Source organism: Vidua chalybeata, chromosome 5, assembly GCF_026979565.1.
Source record: "Vidua chalybeata isolate OUT-0048 chromosome 5, bVidCha1 merged haplotype, whole genome shotgun sequence".
Lineage (NCBI taxonomy): Eukaryota > Metazoa > Chordata > Aves > Passeriformes > Viduidae > Vidua > Vidua chalybeata.
Genome location: NC_071534.1, coordinates 16,673,519 through 16,691,342, shown reverse-complemented (window position 1 = coordinate 16,691,342; position 17,824 = coordinate 16,673,519). Strand labels below are relative to the sequence as shown.

Here is a 17,824-nt window from a genome sequence, read left to right as displayed (position 1 = left end):
CACGTGCGGCTCGTGTTGCTTGGCGCGGGCGGCAGAGGCGCGGCGGCGGCGGCGGGGGCGGGGTCCGGGCGGCGCGAACTGATTGATTGATAGATTGATTGATTGATAGACGGAGCGACCGGGCCACTCCACGGGCTCCCGGCGCGGCCCCTCACGGGCTTCCCCCGGCCGGCCCGTGCCTCCCGACCGCAGAAGGAGCAGCAGGGGCGGGCACTCTTACCTCTAGGCTGTGCTTGCGGTCGGTAGCGAGGCAGGGGGCATTAATCCAGTGGAAAGCCGGGAAGGGCATTCCAGGCGGGCGCCTCAGGCTGTGTCAGGCCGGCGGGGCAGCTGCAGCAGGCCCGGCTGGGCCTGGATCTGGCCCTCTCGTGTAAGAGTATGTCTGGTATCGTTGCCCACACCAATGTGTCACAGTTTATTGGGAAAAAAAAGAAAAATCTATGTTGTAAAGAAGCCTGTCATTTAGTAACATCGGTGGGAGCAGAGGAGTCTTAGTGCTTTGTGAAGCCAAGCCCTGGATTTTCCATGGAAATGAAACATAAATCAGTGTAGGGAAAGGTGCAGGAGATGGGAGGCTGGCTTCAGCTGGGTTGCTGTTAATTATTAGTGGTGAATTAGATTTTACTAAGTACTTAACAGGCAGGTATCTCTCAGGCAAAGAAAATATTTCAAACTCCATGATTTTCTACAGAAAGATAAAATCTTGTCAGTCAGCCAGATTTTTTTCTTTTTGTCTACTCACTATGCAGGCTGTAAGATTTCTTTCCCTTCAGTTAGATATTTATTCAGTATAAATAAATGTTACATTGCAGCTTTCAACAGGCACAACTGGAGACTGTAGGAAGACACATGCCAAAGTGAGTCTCAATCCCCTGAGACACCTGCAAGAGGTAGAACACTGCATGGCAAAGCAGCACTTGCCACAGGCACACCACTGGGTTCCTCTGGCAAGACTCTTCAGCAGCTTGCGGGGAAGAGTTTTATCCCAGTCAGACAGCTGTGCCTCAAAGGTGCGGAACAGTGGCTCTTTCTCTCTGCATCATTCTAATACATGAGTGTGTTCAAATTTAACCAGGTTTAGGCTCAAGCAATTGAGGATGATCACTGTGTCTTTATGGGTTCCAGTATGTGTGTAATTTCACTGTATGCACCTTTCCTGGATCTCTTTAAAGCTGCCAACTCAGCCTAAGCGAGTTGTCCAGTTTGTAGTTGCTGGGTCATGACTTTATCATGTGCCTTATCTGTACTTTTCTTACAAGGCTTTTTGCAGCATTTTTATGGCTTTGCATTTTCTTTTATAGTATTTTGGAAACAAACCAAGAGATCCCATGATGAAGCTGATGTCACAGCATTTTGTTCTGAAATCAGAACAGTGAGTTTAGCGACAGAAGGAGTTAGAGGGAAAGGAATAATTCTTTTAGTTTTATGAGGTGCACTTTGTCTTCAAGACAGTGGAAAAATAAGTTCAGGAATAAAAACAAGCACCAGTACTGTTTCTTGGTCTCAACTAAAGGAAGAAACTATTTAAACAAAATTATAAAGATGAAATTTACTCAAAATACTACTGGAAAGACTAAAATTACCATGCTCAAGGCAGAGGAGTAAACATCAGGAGTATCTACTCAACTCTGCAACTGATTTGTTTAGTTCCATTGGTTACCTTCAGTTTTCCAGTTTGTAAAGTAGAGGGAGTAATGATTGTTTAGGACAGAAATTGTCTCCTGAATATGCTAAATACCACTATATGTGTCTTGTGCCTGCTGAGTCCCTTAGCCCTCATGTAGGTTGAGGTAAGAGTTCAGTTTGCCATGTTCTGAGCAAGATACAGGTTAACCTGAAGTCAGCAGGATATCAGATGCCAAGACTAAACAACTACTTCCTTTGCCTGGTTTAAGGGGACTGTGTTCACATGCCAGTTCTTGAAATTGCTTTTTCATAGTGTCTTGTGCCCCTTGTGTGACTCTTGGGAGCCAAGGAAGTTTAATGTCTTAAAAAGTCTTAATACAGAAGGTTGCTTGTAATCCTAATGCTTGGTGCCTGGCTAAAATATCCAGCATGAAAGCTCTGCAAGGTAGATATGGATAGTCTCAAAAAATCTTGAAGTATTTTCAAGCTGTGTATGTTTAAATGCACTGGCCATATGTTTTCAGTAGTGCTTGGCACAGATGATGAAGGAATGATGTGCAGCACTGAAGTTAATATGTTAATCCAGACTTTTGCTAGGACAAACCTTTGCCATGTTTTATGCTGCTGTAATCCAGGTTTCAGCAATGTAGAACATGGCAAAGGCTTCTCCTAGCAAAAGTCTCATGGGAAATCATTAGTAAAATCTTATGCCTTAAGTTGGTAGGCATCCAACAAGACTTCACAGCATGGTATTTCTGGACATGCTCCAAGAAGAGAACGATCCAAACAAGACCATTTGCTGATGAAAAAAGATCAGAGTTAAGTAGCAAATGTCTGTGTGATTGGGTGTTATGTGTATGTATTGCATAATATATACCCAAATATTTATATTCTATATTGAAGTTTACTGTTCTATTAATTCTTTCCCCTTTTCATATGTATAAGGGTAGCTAGTGAAACAACACAGTTGTTTTCACAGAGACATGGAAATTACTGAAGGTAAACATGAAGGAGAAGCAAAGCAACAAAGGCATGTTAAAACATGAATCTAGTTAGAGCAGAGAACAATCAGTTCTGTTTTCTTCTTATGTTTAGTATCAGGTTTTGCGTAAGGCTAAGACATCTATCCAGAAGCTGGAGCAAACCTTGTGTTCTTTGCTGAAGATGAAAGGTAACTGTATGCAAGTATTTGCTTGGACAAAGAGCCTGGACTTGGTTTTTATGTATTTGTTAGAGACAGAAGTACACAGCTGAGCCCATTAAAGCATTGCACCAGCTGTGGCTTTAGTTGTAGCAGTAAGTGAGGGATAGTGAGAAGTCTGTCAATCCACTGAGCACCGTATCTCAGAAATCTCCCTCTGACTCAGCCTTTCCTACCCTCTCCCCAGACTAGGTGAAGAGAGGAAACAAGCAATTCCTGCTACCCCGTGGCAGCAGGCCATTCAGCCTGAGTACTCTTGGCAGCTTCACCCCAGCAGGTGTGGGGCTGGCACGGGTCCCCAGGCTGGATCCTTAGGCTTCCACCTGGAGCCTGCAGGAGCTGTGTGCTCCTCCTGGCCGCAGCAGTGCGGCACAGTGCCAGTCACAGCTGTCACCAGCACCCAGCCCTGCCAGAGCTTAGACTGCACAACAGCACGCTGTGGTGTGAGGTAAAAGGATTTCCTAGGGCAGGAAATTGAAGCCTCTGGTTAAGAGTGTACTCTGATATACATGGTTAAGAGAGATGCTACAGTTTTGTTTTCTTTCAGCTTGGCGGGCCCTCCTCACGCCCTGCTCTCTTACAGCCTGTGACACCTTGGTCACACTGGCCAGCAGGTACCATCTGCATTTGTGGCAGCTCCTGCTGCGGGGCCTCACGCCCCCAACAACGGGCCTTCTCTTTAGTGCTGCTGGCCACTGCCTCTGCTAGCAGCAAGCAGGACTAGGGGCTGATAGGGTAGAGGCTTTGGACATATTTTTTTGTCCCTTCAAGTGTCCAAATTCCTGTCAGCTAGAAAAAAAAAAAACTGCTATTCATGTGACTCGCACCTCCAATAATTTGAATCAATTAGAAGTCTCAGTGCTTAAAATGAGCAACCTCATCTGAACCCACATCCTTAGATAACCCATAAAAGTGAGTTACAGGTAAAAAGAATAGTTTGAGCAAAATTGAAAGGATAACAAGCAGGGAGGCTGGTTGAGGGGAGTTTGAGGCAAGCTTCCCCTTGTATGTACTTGCATATATGTAAAATCCATACTGCTTGTGAATCACAGGCTGGATGTCAGGGTTTTTCACATGCAGTATAAGGTAATCAAAAAATACTGTATTGACTAGTGTGTGCCCAGGGTTTGATTTGCAGATTGTTTTCACCATCAGTTCTGTAAAATCAATGATAGGAAGAAGGCATTGATTCTAAGTTCCTCAGTGTTCATAAACTCCCAGTAGTGCTAGTTATGTTCTAGGGGAGACAGATGTTTATTCTTTCACATCATTTTTGCCTAATGAAAAGCTGTGGCTTGTGAAGAACCAGTTATTGACAGTATTCTGTTTGGTTGGGGCTGAGGGTGAGAGAGAAGCCTAAAGTGCTGTTGATGTGACAGTAACCTTTCTGCTGACAACAGCGAGCTGCAGTCTGGAGGATGGGAGCCCATCCAGCTTGGAGGAAGTCAGGGAGGAATATGTCAGGAGGCAATTCGGCAGTCAGAGGTAAGGGCTTATAACAGTCAAGAAGAGATGATAATATTTTGCACTTGCTTCCATCCCAGCATCTCTGAAACTCTTTGTCATTGTTACTGTATTTCCAAGCAGAGGTTTTTCCTCATGAGGAAAGGACAAAGAGGTTTCACCTGGACTGCTGTAATCCCATGGAGTGCACAAACATTCTAAGCATGTTGTTGGTCTCATTTCCAAACATTGCTTGTATTTTTTTTTCTCTTCTATGTAGCTGATCTCTGGCAAGGATGTCTCATTGCCTGAAAAGCAAAAGAAGGAGGAAGAAGCTGGCTTGGGAAGAATTCCCTTAGGCTCTGGAGTCACCATGACAAGGGCATTATTAATCCAGTTGAGAAGCTATTAATGTGGCTTTTCTTCCCTTGTGTTCTTTCCAGCACTACATCAGCCTCAGAAGATATGAGTGAAAGTGACTCTGCCATCTGGTATTTGCTCCAAGAATGTGAAAAACAAACACTTGAAGAATATGGGAAGCCAGAATTGATCCAGTTTTCAGACACTTTATCCCCAGATCTAGTGGAATTTGAACGGTAGGTGCACCCCACATTGCCTTCAGGGTTTTAACTTGTTTGCATTGTCACTGTGTATCCAGGCACTGCTGTTCATGCAGCCCTGCTGGAGCCTGTGTCTGCCTCACAGAAGCCTTGTGCCAGCAACTTTGGCCCTGCTGGTGATGAAGCAGATCACTTCGTAAGTCCCTGCAGCTTGCACATGAACGGACTCTTAGAGTTGTAGCAGCCCCCAGCTTTTCAGGCCTTGGTAAATCCCTGAGGATTTTTCACTCCTTAAGAAAAAGAAGAAAATTTCTTTCAAGTGTGTCAGTCCCTGTGTTGCCACACTTTACCACTGTATCCCTGCCATGGGGCTAGATTTTAGGAGGGTAAGAATTGCTGCACCAGATGAATTTGCCAAGAGTCTAGCTGTATGTGTTTCAAGGAGGTGCAGGAGCCAGAGGTAAGCACGTTCTGTTTCTCACAGTGATGCTCATCCTTCCTCTAATGGCATTGTTATGAGGAGCTTGAACACTGTTGCCCCTTCCAGAAGCAGACCCTTAGCTCCTGGCAGCTTGGAGTACTTTTTTAGTGGGATCAGAGTAGGGTAAGGCTGGATTCAACAAAGTAAGATCTTATAGTCCTCAGCCTCTGGCCTGCAGAATAGTGGTTGTCTGGAAGATACCAGAAGGCATTCTGCAACAATGCAAAATTGTCTGCAACACTGGGGAAGGGGGAGGACCTAAAAACTCATGTGTTAAACTTAGAGCTAGTGGATGGGAGTCTGTAAATCTTTTAAGCTCCTAAATGCATGATGCAGGACCTAAAAGTCAAAGACTACTGTTCTCATGTCAGTTGTCCATGTATGTTATTTGGAAGTCATAATGCAAATAAGGTAAAATTACTGTTTTTTTCCAAAGTTAGATGTATCTTAAAACCGAGTATTATACTCCATGTTCTTCCCCTTCCTGTCAGAAAACACTAGGAGGTACTTAGGTATTTGGAAATGCAAATACTTGTTGCATTTCCAACAGGATAAACGATTATTGGATTGCCAAGATGAGAAATAGACGCATGTGTAATCTATCCTGTACCATCAAGCAGTCAATTTCACCCTAACCATTCCACAGTTAATAACATGTACTGCAGGAGAATCCAGAGCTGCAGCTGGCATCCTCTTCCATGGTATCACCACCACAACTAAAAACTTCTGCAGTTCCTTCTTCTCTTTTGCTTTGAACTTCTGTGTATTTCTAAAAACCCCTTTGATCACCGGGTTTTTCCTCAAAAGGAGACTGCAGCTGGACCAGCAGATGGCACCAGCATCCCACCCCTGCACCTGCTTTTGCTCCTGTTAGAATTGGAGGTGGTTGTAGTTAAGGTATCATTTAGAACACCTTGAAATGTGCTGAGTCGAGATTTTCAGGATTGGGAAAATCTGCTTCATCAAAGACTGCACGACAGAGCCATAAACACCTGACTTTCATGTTCTTTACAGGCCAGGTAGACCAGGGCCTGTACTGTGTAGACTCTGGCACTTATCCTGTAGTCCTAGGGCAGATTGCATTTGGTTTATAGCTAATTCTTGTCAAAAAATGACCTTTTATAACAGGCATAAAACGACAAGGACTCTTCAGCAAAGAAAGCAACAGCCTTTGGGTGATCATGTAATCACATTATTTGGGAAGCATCAGAAATGCTTTGAGCTTCAACTGACTGGGTTTTTCTCCCACATTCAGCAGCAGGAGATACACTGGTAGGACTTCACAGTACTCTGTCCAGTGCAAAATGTGCACTGTGCAAAATGTGGTTGTCTCCTTCCAGCTGGGAAGGAAATAGTTGACTGGTGCTTCAAGCTTAATTTCTTTAGCAGAGCAATCTAATGGTGGTTCGTGTTCTGCTTGAGAAATTCCAGGTCCTTTGTTTGGAGCTGGACATCCAGAAACCTTAGTGAGTGCACTACCTTACATGAGAATGCTTATTCCCCTTCCGCTATTTTGTCTCCAGCAGTGGTGGAAAATACTCCAGAGTGTGGAAACTTGGGTTTAAACAGGTTTATGTTTGCCTACAAAATTATATTTTTAATATTGGTTTGCTGGAACAAATAAAAAAGAATTATTTCTTTTGAGTTACTTTCTCATACAATACTGTTCAGTTAATCAGGAAATGTGCTTATTTGGGACATCTTCCAAGGAATCATTTTGAGCCCAAACATAGTAACAATGACTGCTGTTTATAGAGCTCTTGGTTTATACTCCTTTGCTCATTTTATTTTCGGCTGAGACTCTCTAAGCATTTAATTAATGTAAAATAACCTTCAATGCAGCTTTCTGAAGTAGACATTATTATCCTTGGTTCACTGTGCCACACACAGTGCTAACAGAAGAAGCAGGCTTGATCTGAGATTTAGTCACTGGGTAGAAATTATGACCCCTGTGTTGCACCACCAGTTTCACTACAGACTGCATAGAAGTCAGTGTTAGGGATGTGTTTCCTTAGATGTAAAATGGAGGAAATGGAGCTCCCATGCATAAGTCAGAGCATCCAGACCTGGGATAGTGTCTTTCTGTCTGTATGTACAGTACCTACTGCATCAGGATATGACCTCAGCCAGGGCTGTAAAGTGTAGTGCAATGCCAGTAAATGTATAAAAAGTGACTTGCAGTGCAAAAGGTTCAGGATACAAAGACAAGTAACTGAAAATGTATTAAATTCCAGAATGAGGTTTGCCCATGCAGCCCGTACAACCTGCAGTGCCTGGAGCTTCTGTTGTGAGGCAATCCTGCTGCGGCTGAGGCTGGAGCCTTCAGGTGAAATCGTCAGTGTTGGGCACCATTCAGTAATTGTATGAAGTCTGGGAGGCAGAAACAGTGAAGTAGTTATGGATCAGAGCTACTCCCTGGTGTCCTGCTGATTTTCAGTAGATGGCTGCCTTATAGCCTGCTCTTAAGAGACACTCCCTTTCCTTTCCTTCCAGATACCTGTATTTTTATAAGCACACAGTGGACCTGCTGATAGAGCATGGAATTGTTTGCACTGGAGAGGTCCCTCTTCCTGAGGTCTCCACAGCTATTTCCCATCTCTGGCAAGAGCTTTCTGAAGAGAGCAGGGACAGCATCTTGCAGTACTGTAGCCAGAGAGATTTCCTCATGGATCCCAAGGCTGCTTGCCCAGAGCCTGCTTGCACTGAAGGTAGTGTGAGGGACAGCGGAGGTAACAGTGAGGAAGCCAGTGGTTCCTCAGTCTCCACACCAGAGGAAGTAAGTGCTCAGCAACATTCAAAGTCTGCCTGTGAAACTCCAAGCCTTCAGATGCTAATTGGCTCTGCAGCTTTTAATTGCAAACATACAGTAGTTGTAACTACATTTTCTCAAGATCACTTGAATGCGTAAGTGGAGACAATAAGCAGTCTTTGAGTAAATGTCTGCACCAAATTTTCTCTTGGTGAGATACCTGGTGAGCTGCAGAAGTGCAATGGTAGTAATCCTGCTAGTCTCCACGGACTTGTGGAGTTTCTGTGCTAAGTAACAGTTAAATTTGCTCCTACTTTGCTCCAGGGACAGGGAGCAAGAGCAAGAGTTATACAGTTACTGTGCTCTGCAGACTCTCCAAAGAGCACAGATGATCTAAATCCAGAAGGGATACCTAGTTTGCCAAATCCTGCTGTGTTTTGGGTGTGTTTTGGGTTGGGTGGGTTTTTTTCATCAAAGCACTTGGAAGCAAAGAGAAAGTATTTTTAGATCAGTCCCAGTGGTACAGGGCCAATGACTGCCTGTACCATGCACCCCTGCAGAGCCAAGAAGTCAGTGACTGAGTAGACCAGGGCATTTATTAATAAGAGATTGAGTAAATAACAGTCAGTTCTATTAATCATTCTTGGAGCACTGATTGCTGAAGTAATTAGCTGCTCGAAGAGGTATGTGTAATTTCATTAGCTGCAAGGAAGGGACAGATGTTTACCTTTAGCATAGAAATAAATGGCATTGGCATGTTCTTTTTGAGTCACAGGACACGACTGATATTGCTCACTGCCTTAGGAAATGTTGTGGGAATGTTCCCTCTACGGTATTTCTGGCACAGAAAGTGTGTGAACTGCATTATGGCAGAGTGAACTGATGAGTTTAGTGGTCTGGCACAAGGAGCATCCAAACTCTAACTGGAGTCAGTTTTGGAGAGACTGTCTGGTACAGCTGAGATCTCCAGCCATAAGCAGCAGTCCACAGTCAAGTCTCTAAAGCACTGATACAATTCATGGTTTTTACTGATTTTCTGGGAGATGTAATGTGAAGTCTAACTCCTAGAGTTTGAAGCATGGGCTTAAGGGTGTAGACTGACCTTGTGTTCCTAGCCATGACAGTTATTCCACATTATTCCTGTCTCCACAAAATCTCTTGGTTTACTCTAGCTGTAACCATACCTGTTAAATGTAAAGAAAGAATATAATGTTTTTAAAGACTTCATTATTAAAAATTATGCCCTAGGTAAAACTTTTTAGGTGGCTGGATATGTTGACATCTGAAGTGATTTCTCTGCTAGGTGATGTTTGAAGATGCATTTGATGTTGCTGCTGGTTTCCTTGACAGAAGCAAGGCTCAGGGAATGTCCAGCCAGAGGTAAATTACAGACTCCCCCTTTTGGCAGACACAGTACGTTCATAGCCCACTGTCAGCAGTCCACGGCAGGTGCTCTGTGAAGTGAGACAACAGCTCTCTTTTTAAATAAATGCTCAGAATAGCAGCCTACAGCAACTGTGCTCACAAAAATACTTCCCTTTAAGGGGAAAAGATGAAATGACTAATGGTCATTTATAGCAGAATCAGTAAGAATCACTTACTAAGAGCCCTATCACTTCAGGATGACTGGGGTCCTTCTGATTTTCTTTGCCACTCTGCACAGCTTTCTGTTTTTTTCCATTTACAATACTTGCCACGTTGTCTTTTTCTCTCTCACTTTCCAGGCCTGTGACCAAGAGGCATTCCCTAATAAATCAGCTAATCATAAGCCATACTCTCATTTAATTAAACAAAAATGATAATTTTTCAACATTTTCTCCCTTGTCTTACCCTAATTCAGTCACATGGAGGTGATCACGTTAAAGTGTGGTTGACCTGAACAGTAACACCAAAGAAACACAGGACCTTTTAAACAATAACATGTCTTTCTTCTTCAGTTCAGATGAGTAACCTAGAAGAGAACGTCAGATACAAAGCTGACACTGCCTTTGATTTTTTCCAGTAGACCAAAGAAAGAAAAACGTTGTTTTCCTCAAGAGGAAAATCACATTATGATTCATCTTTTATGTATTCTTTCTACTTAGTCTTCATTAAGATTGTTTCTCTTTGCAAATAGTGTTTTTAATCTGTGGGGTTTTAATCCCATTTTCTACTTATTTCTCAACATTTAGAGTGATCTTTAATGTGTATCTCTTCCTTTCACCACCATTCCAGGTTGCACTTCCAGAAGGGAATAAATTAAAATAAGGTTGTTTTGGATGATGATCAAAATATACTTGAATGGATGAAAAAGCTTAACAAATATTTATTTATTAAATAACATTTATTAGGTCACATTTTCCATTTGCTTTTAAAATAAGATTAAGTATTCCTTAATACCGCAAAGTATTACTAGAATCTTTAAAGTCTGTTTTAGGTCCCAAATCAGTTTTGTATTTCAATAGTCAACATTTATTGTTTTCTCTTTCTTGCCTGTTGTTCTGCACCTTGTAATTCTGGACAGAGGTGTGATGGCAGAATTTTGTAAAATCCCAGGAAGAATACAGAGGTGAGGTCCAGAATGAAAAGCTTAGCTTTGTGCCACAGTTGCCTGAGAACACACCTGCCAGTTATAGCTAACATGTCATTTCATGACCACAGGTTACTGCATTCACTTCAAAACTTCACAGAAGTTAAAGCTGTTCCTCTGGACAACCCTACCAAATACACTCCCAAATGTCCATTGTTTCTGTCTGTTTTAAATGGATATTTACTTTTCCCCAAAACAGTGTTACTATGCTGTAATGTATCAGCAGATCTCCTTGTTGTGACACCCATTTCTTGTATTTCTCTTCTCTGTTCTTACAAATCTGCCTTGCACTTGGCAAACAGTATCTCATCAATGCATCCATCACAACTCCTCTCTGTCTTGCTTGGCTATTTCCTTTAATATCAGAACCATCTTGAAAACAATTAAATTTTTTTTTATTTATAAGTAAAATATGGAGGAGAGAAAGGAGACCAGAACACAAAATTAAATACAGTATCTGATTCCATTTTCAGTTCAGCATTTGCAATCTGCACTTCTGAAAATCCTGAGGATCACCAAAGACTCTATCTGCAGGTCACTGACTTCCTAAAACACCTCTTCTTCACTAATACACAGTTTTGCCAGGTAAGCCTTGCCAAAGGATCCCTTATAGAAGGAGTAGTGTATTTCAGAGCAATGTATTTCAGGAGCAATGTCAGAAAGGGATTTTTGTATTCAATGCTTCTGATCATATTGTCCAGAATGTCCAAAAAGAACTTGGGGTTCATAATTTTAGATATGTCATTCCAAAAGGCCAGTAGGATTGCCTTTGTAAGAGGTTAAGTGTGAGTGAACACTGCTGTGAATATTATTCAAAATGGCAAATGACATGAGGAATTGTAATTTTTTTTATTATTATTGTTTGCATGAAAGTTCCTTGTGGAAAAGCTTGAATCTCCTCTGAGCAGGTAAAGCTCACTTTCCAGCTGTTCATCCACCCCCAGATGCTTAATTCTGAGCTCATTAGAACCACCTTCTGCTTGTCTGGGTGCCAGGTTCCCTGCCCTGAGCCCTCCACTGGCAGGCCCTAGAAGCAGGATATTTGTGTTCTTGAAAGAGCTGATGAAAAGCTCCTGAGCTTCCCCTTAACTTCAGCCTACTGCTGCAGGTTTGCTGAGCCAGAAGTCTTTGTGTTTGCATTGTTCTTCCTCCCCTTCTTGTCTCCCTGCCATGGAGGTGGCTCAGAGCTTGGGTAAAGAACTGAAGGGAGACACCCCTCAGCCAGAGCGTGCCTGTTTTGGTTCAGCGTCAGTGGTACCTCCACAGTAGCCATTGGTGTGCTGGTTTCTGTTGCCTAGTTCCCACCTGGCCTTTGGGACTTGAGCAGATGCTCCTTTGAAGGAAAATAGAAGGTTTGTGATGAGGGGTAGTTGTGACAGAAAACAAAGCAGAAACTGGTGTTGCACCACTATCTGAATCCATCACAGAGAGAGTGCTGCATGCCATTTGGTTCCCCCATCCTGGACATAGTAGCACTAGAGAAGGACAGAGAATGGCAGCAAGCACAGGAAAAGGCATTGAACACTGTTAAGAGTAGGACTGTTCTACAAAAGAAAAGTCTGGGGGGTACTGCAAGACCATTTTATTCATACATGGTGTGGATTCAGTACACAGAATGATTACTCATTGTGTCTAACACCAGAAGAACTAGAAAGCACTAAATAAAATGAACAAACAACATATTAAAAATATTTGCATGTACAAATTACCACATTTAGACTCCAGGGTCATCAATCCATGGGCAATTACTAAATGTGAAGGACCAAATTCAATTTCCAGTGCAAAAGGGCCTCACAGCACAGTTTGCTATAATGTACAAGCATTTATTGTAAAACAGAGCACACTGTGTGCCCAATTCTTGCACTTTTTTCTAAACTTCCCCTGCTGGCTGTTGTCAGAGACCAGGCACTGATCTCCACAGCTGTCTGTGAATAACTATGTTCTGTGTAAGAGCAGAGCTCTTCTTATGTTTAAGTAAATGACTATGAACTCAGCAGGCCTAGAAAAGAAAGAAAAGCTTTAGGCAAGATATGGCATTTTCTGTTTTTAAATTTCTTTTGTGAGTGTCATGCCTGGCATGGTCTCATCTTGTCCTTCTGCTTGGGGCTGCCTCATTATGTGTGAGCCCAAGTCCATCTCACAGCTCCCAGATGAGGTGGTATGGGAAAAGGTAGTGTCTCTTTCAAGGTTTAAAGAGGCACATTTAAAATAAGACTAGGAGAATGGAAGTGATGGGAAGACAAGCAGCAAAAGAGGCCAAAGTACTGCAAATTGGCAGTTGACTGTGTTGTGTGGATCCAAAAGGAAAAAAAAAAGCTGCACAGGCTTTTTAACACAGGAACTTTTAGTTATCTGTGATAAGACAATAAAAAGGGAATTTGAGCACAAATCACCCAGGCTAGATAATACGAAGGCCACAATCTGTTTTCATTTAGAGTGCAGAACAGCACATCTAGACAGTGTGCCAAAAGAGTAGAAAAAAGAAAATATTACTGACAAGATATTTTTTGTTTTGAGAGCAGAAATTCGGATCCATCTCAAAGCAAACAGATTGAGACAGTTATGAAAGTGGTTGCAGAGCAGGGATAGAAGATGTTCCAGCTAGCTTGAAACACACCAACTCAGGCAGCAGCAGAGAGATCAGTATAGGCTACTCACCTTACCCCAGAAATTGGGCTGCTCAGAGCATCAGAGACTCCTGGACTTGACAGGGAAAGGAACCCATCCTGCTTACCTTATGGGTATGACTGAACCTCTGCAGACCATTCCCCTTCCCTTGATGTGGAACCTGTGCTGGTGCTATGCTAGCACAGGAGTTTGGGCAGTGCTGGCATAAATTATCTCAAGGATAAAGCAGTGTCCCAGTACACTGTGCACACACCTTGTAGGAGATACAGAGGTGGGTAGCAAGTACAGTAAGTACCAAGGTAAGGCATACCACTGAAATACAAAAGCCAGCCCATGGTCTCCTTTCCTTTCATCTGCAGAGCTGATGAAGTGGTGGATTTTATTGGTGGCCATTCATGCCACTGCCATATTCTGTCATTTCTGGTTAACTGTCCAGGTACAAACTACAACAACTGCTGTTGGACTGTGGATGGTTGCTGTTTCAGAGTCACAGCTACTGAGCACAGCTCATCTTGAGCCGCTGCCCTGGCTCTCAAGGCTACCAAGGGCTTGCACTCCACTGGAATAAAAAGCTTCAGAAAGACTCACACAAGAGGAGGAGGAGGGAAATAATTTGGACATGGAAAGGGAGAGCTCTTTAAAGGGCAGGGACCCCAAAATGAGAAAAGGAGCATGCTTCTGCAGTATATGATAGAGAAATATTTCTGAGCATGAGAATAGTTAAGCAATCTTGTAATTTTTCAAGAGCTGTTGTCTTAATGTCACATTATAAGAGAAGCTTAGCAGCAAAGGCAGTAAGGAGTTAATTTAGACAGATCCAAAGGTTTTACCTAAATGAAACTCAGTGAGTTTTTTTTTTCTAAATAGTACTGAGCACGTGTGTGTCTTCAAAGACACACTTTCTTTTAAAATTATGGATTTTAGATGAGTCACTTGACAAGCAAATGGTATTTAGTGCTTCTTAAGCTGTACATTTTCAAACAGCACCTATTTTTAAATGCAGTATTTCACTGAAGTCTTGCATCAATGCAGAAGGTGGACTAGATGGACTGCAGGCATGAATACTTTTATCTTTCAGACTTTGATTTCTCAAGAGCCACTTGTTCTCTGTTAACTGGTGAAAGAGAAGAGCCTTTCCTTCTGTTGCTAAAAGTGGAGCAAAGCCTGAAGTTGGTAGAAGTTAAGGCCTCAAGGAAGCTCTCATACCTTCAGAGCCTGTTATGTGACATATTTGCTACCACAGTCCGTAACAGCTGTCTAGATGATGTAAATAGACAAAGGGTTGAGCCCTGTGATTTTAGAAGGAAATTGGCAGAAAATTTGAGCCATTCTTCATCAGGCATCTCAGGAACTCATCAAGTGCTGGTGGTTGACTCAGAGAGGAGGGAGGGCTCATGCTGTATTTTCTGGTACATCAGCTCTTGACCTACTCACTGTATATTTGAAATTCAATGAAGTCTTCTGGATTTTAACCCTGCTTGACTTTGGGGGGGCTTTCAGGAAGAAGATCTTCACTATGATCATGAGACTGTGATGCTGCGGTGCACTGAGACCTTTGATGATGAAGATTTCTAAACAGTGTCTCCACTAATGTTTTGCCAAGCACTGTCAGGTACACCAGGTACACAGGAGGAGGCTTCACCTCTTTCAGTGAGCTACCTCTCTAAGCAGAGTGTGGAGACACTGTGTTGAAATGGTTTGTTACCATTGACTTCTCCTTCCCTCATTAGTACTTCTTGATATATCAGTTGAGTAATTTATACTTTTTAAAGGTTTTAAAGGTCTTAGCTATTTATTAATAAATGTTTTTACCTATTGCTATTTAATATTTTGCCTTGCTTCACAAAGAAACCGAGGCATGTACAGTTAAGTGACCTTGCCTAGCATAAGGTGTGGGAAGAGCAGCAGGGAGGCCAGATAAGTGGCAATCTGCACACTCCCACAGGATGCAGGTCTCAAACTGCAACCTGCAAAAGTCACCCCCTGACAGTGATTACTTTTCTGGTGCAATTTTTCATCTTGGGCTCACAAGGAAAGAGGGATTTCCTCACAGAGAGTGGAATGAGGCTCTTCTCTTTATGAGGACAGTGAGCACCTACAGCAGTGAGCACCCACTCCCCAGTCACCTAAAAAAGTGCAGGCACAGTAATACACTTCGGATTATTTACTTTTGTAAAGCCGAGTGACCAGCCCTGTGCTCTTCTTCCACATCTAATGCTTGGACGAGTAGTGCTGCTCAGACAGTGTCTTGGAATTAAAAGTGCTGTGAAATTGAATAAAGTCCTTCACATCTCTGAGTTATCATTAAAGGCTCTCTGCAGACTTGAACAAACTGTATTCTGATAGTGGTTATGTTGAGGTCATGCTACCAGCCATCACAAACAGAAAGGCTGGAAGTTTTATTTTAAAACCTAAAGTTGGTGTGCCTAGCAATCCAACTTCAGCAGCCAGCTTTTAGACTGAGTCCAAGAGGCCTGGACTGTGGCCCAGATTGCCTTGGTGCATAAAAACATGATACATTCAGGCAAAACCACATGGAGGTGAGTACTGAAGTACAAGGGAAGAATAAACACTACAGTGCCCTTTCTGTCCCTGCATTGAGGCTGTGGTAGCACCCCCAGATGAATGTTTGCCACACTGCTGTGTTTGAAAGTGAGGTTGCAGGGGTTCTGTTTGGGTTTAAGAGGTCTTCAGAGTTCTCCAGGGTGCAGCCTTGCCATTCCCTGGCCTTTCCAGTGTGCTTCATTTATACATGCTGGCATTGCTTTGAGGCTAGAAGCGCTGTAATGATGTTAAGGAGAAGATGAAGGACACGTTACTTTGGTCCCTCCTCTGGCATGATTATAGTTCACAGGAGTGCAGGCCTGCAAGTGATTCTTTGAATACCACCTGCCACTCGTTCCAGCGACCACCCTGAGAAATACCATTACAGTGTACATGATATTATTTATTATACTTACAAAAAGCAAGTATTAATCTCAATGAAGCAAACACAGACTTATGCTAGAGCAACAATTTTATTACACAGCACCAGCAACCACAGGACCACATGTGATCACATTGCATGTGGCCCTACAGGTTGAAGCTAATAAGGAATAGGAGCAATAACCTGCACACCTGTTTTCCAGAGAAGTGCTTATCACCACACTAGACCAAACAGGTACAGCAAGGGTACACAGGACACAGCAGTAGCATAGGGATGTGTAAGATTGTGAGCAGAACTCTTTTCTCCATTATATTTGATGAGGATTCCTTAATCTTTGTAGGGTTGGGTGACCTACAGTAAACTGTTTCTCCTGAGACTCCTCCCAGCACTCCAAAGATGGGATACATTTCAGTGAAGCTGATTTTTTCTGTTAGGTCAAAAACCTAACTAAGGTCTCTAGAGTCCCTTTGTGGTCTGAGGCAGAAGAGATAGGTTCAGAAGACAATCCATCCCATTAACTTTAGATGCCTCTCTTACAACAACATTCATTTGACTGGCTAAATTATAGGAATTTGGAATGAGATGAATCATGACCTAGAGGCACCTGCTCCTTCCCCTTGGCCAGCATGAGGTATACAACACAAGGTGTGAGGTGAGTGCTGCTTTAAAGTGCTGAGGATTAACCCCAACCCAAGAAATGCCTGAGAGTGGTACAGGGAAGCTCCTTCAGCTGCCAGATCAGGGGACAGGAAGCCCTTCTGCTTGAGCTGAACAGCTGCCCTTTAGGGTGCCCAAGGGTCAGTGCAAGGAAGGAAACAGAACACCTTTCCTAGGCATTTCTTGGGCTTTGGTGTTCCCCGAGGAGGGATTAGGTTCTTCCCAGAAATGAGCAGACAGGTAGAGAGAAGGAAAAAATTACTTCCTGAAGGCCATCAGTGGTGCAGTCAGCAGAGCTGGGAAGAGGAAGACATTATCCTTTTCCTGCTCCCCCCTCTGACACCTGCCAGCTCATGCTCAGATGATAGGGGCTGCAGACACGCTTTCAGACCTCTATTTCTAAGATGAGTTCACTTGCAGGCAAGGTGCTTATATCCTTGTATCAGCACCAATCTCAGAGTTTCTTTCTAAGCTTCCTTTAACATTGGTTTTCTGCCCAGCAGCCTTCAGTTCATCCATTGTCTTGTCACAAGACAGTCTTCTGGGGCAAGCAGGGAGATAGCGAAACCAAGAGACATTGCAATATCTGGTGCCTATGCCAAAAGGAAGATCATAGACCTTGGAAATGAGCTGAGAGCTCTCCGTCCCTCCCTTGTGGCTTTGCTTCCATGCCAGGAGCCCCCGCTCCTCCTGTGTTCCTGCAACAGCAAAGTGAGGTTGTTGTGTTTAAAACAGCAGGTGTTCGAGCATAGGGCTGCTTTGTGTGCCTCACACCCATTGCTCAAATCCCAACAGACCCAGCACAAGATACAAATCCCTTCTACTTAAATCCTTCCAGCTCCAAAGAGCTCTACAAATATTCACTAACGAGCTTCCAGACAATACCCCTTTTCCTGCAACAGCTTCCAGATAAGCAGCCTTCTCCAGTGCTTTCCATGGGAATCATGTATACCAAGAAGTTTTCACCTGCCATAGGAGATCCAA

The 17,824-nt window shown here is 43.1% G+C and overlaps 2 protein-coding genes across 8 annotated transcripts in view; one reads left to right on the top strand and one right to left on the bottom strand.

The window, feature by feature from the left end:
* Positions 1-121: 121 nt before the first annotated feature.
* On the top strand, positions 122-15,585 carry STRA8 (stimulated by retinoic acid 8). Of its 6 annotated transcripts, XR_008430976.1 has the most exons (10): positions 122-238; positions 813-1,010; positions 2,722-2,797; positions 4,228-4,312; positions 4,714-4,866; positions 7,805-8,087; positions 9,364-9,440; positions 11,103-11,214; positions 13,152-13,370; positions 14,758-14,839. XR_008430976.1 is itself a non-coding variant. In XM_053943041.1 (9 exons), exons 2-9 carry the CDS (start codon positions 903-905, stop codon positions 14,830-14,832), a joined length of 969 nt encoding a protein of 322 aa, XP_053799016.1. In that variant the 5' UTR covers positions 122-238; positions 813-902; the 3' UTR covers positions 14,833-15,585. The 6 variants fall into 6 exon arrangements, 5 of the variants coding, with proteins under 5 accessions (XP_053799016.1, XP_053799018.1, XP_053799017.1 ...); XM_053943041.1 differs by lacking the exon at positions 13,152-13,370 and having other exon boundaries at positions 14,758-15,585; XM_053943043.1 differs by lacking the exons at positions 122-238; positions 13,152-13,370 and adding an exon at positions 245-370 and having other exon boundaries at positions 14,758-15,585.
* Positions 15,586-16,255: 670 nt separating this feature from the next.
* LOC128788758 (solute carrier family 23 member 1-like) overlaps positions 16,256-17,824 on the bottom strand; it is a 32,541-nt gene continuing 30,972 nt past the window's right edge. For both annotated transcript variants that reach the window (XM_053944027.1, XM_053944026.1), the window contains one exon: positions 16,256-17,538. In XM_053944027.1, coding sequence (XP_053800002.1) covers positions 17,270-17,538 — 269 coding nt within the window. In that variant the 3' untranslated portion in view covers positions 16,256-17,269. The remainder of the gene's footprint in view (positions 17,539-17,824) is intronic.

Coding starts and splice junctions, on each gene's coding strand:
- STRA8 (XM_053943041.1), top strand. CDS start 903: ATGGCAAAGCAGCACTTGCCACAGGCACACCACTGGGTTCCTCTGGCA. Junction 8,088..9,363: donor CAGTCTCCACACCAGAGGAA/GTAAGTGCTCAG, acceptor TTTCTCTGCTAG/GTGATGTTTGAAGATGCATT. Junction 11,215..14,757: donor CTAATACACAGTTTTGCCAG/GTAAGCCTTGCC, acceptor GGGGGCTTTCAG/GAAGAAGATCTTCACTATGA.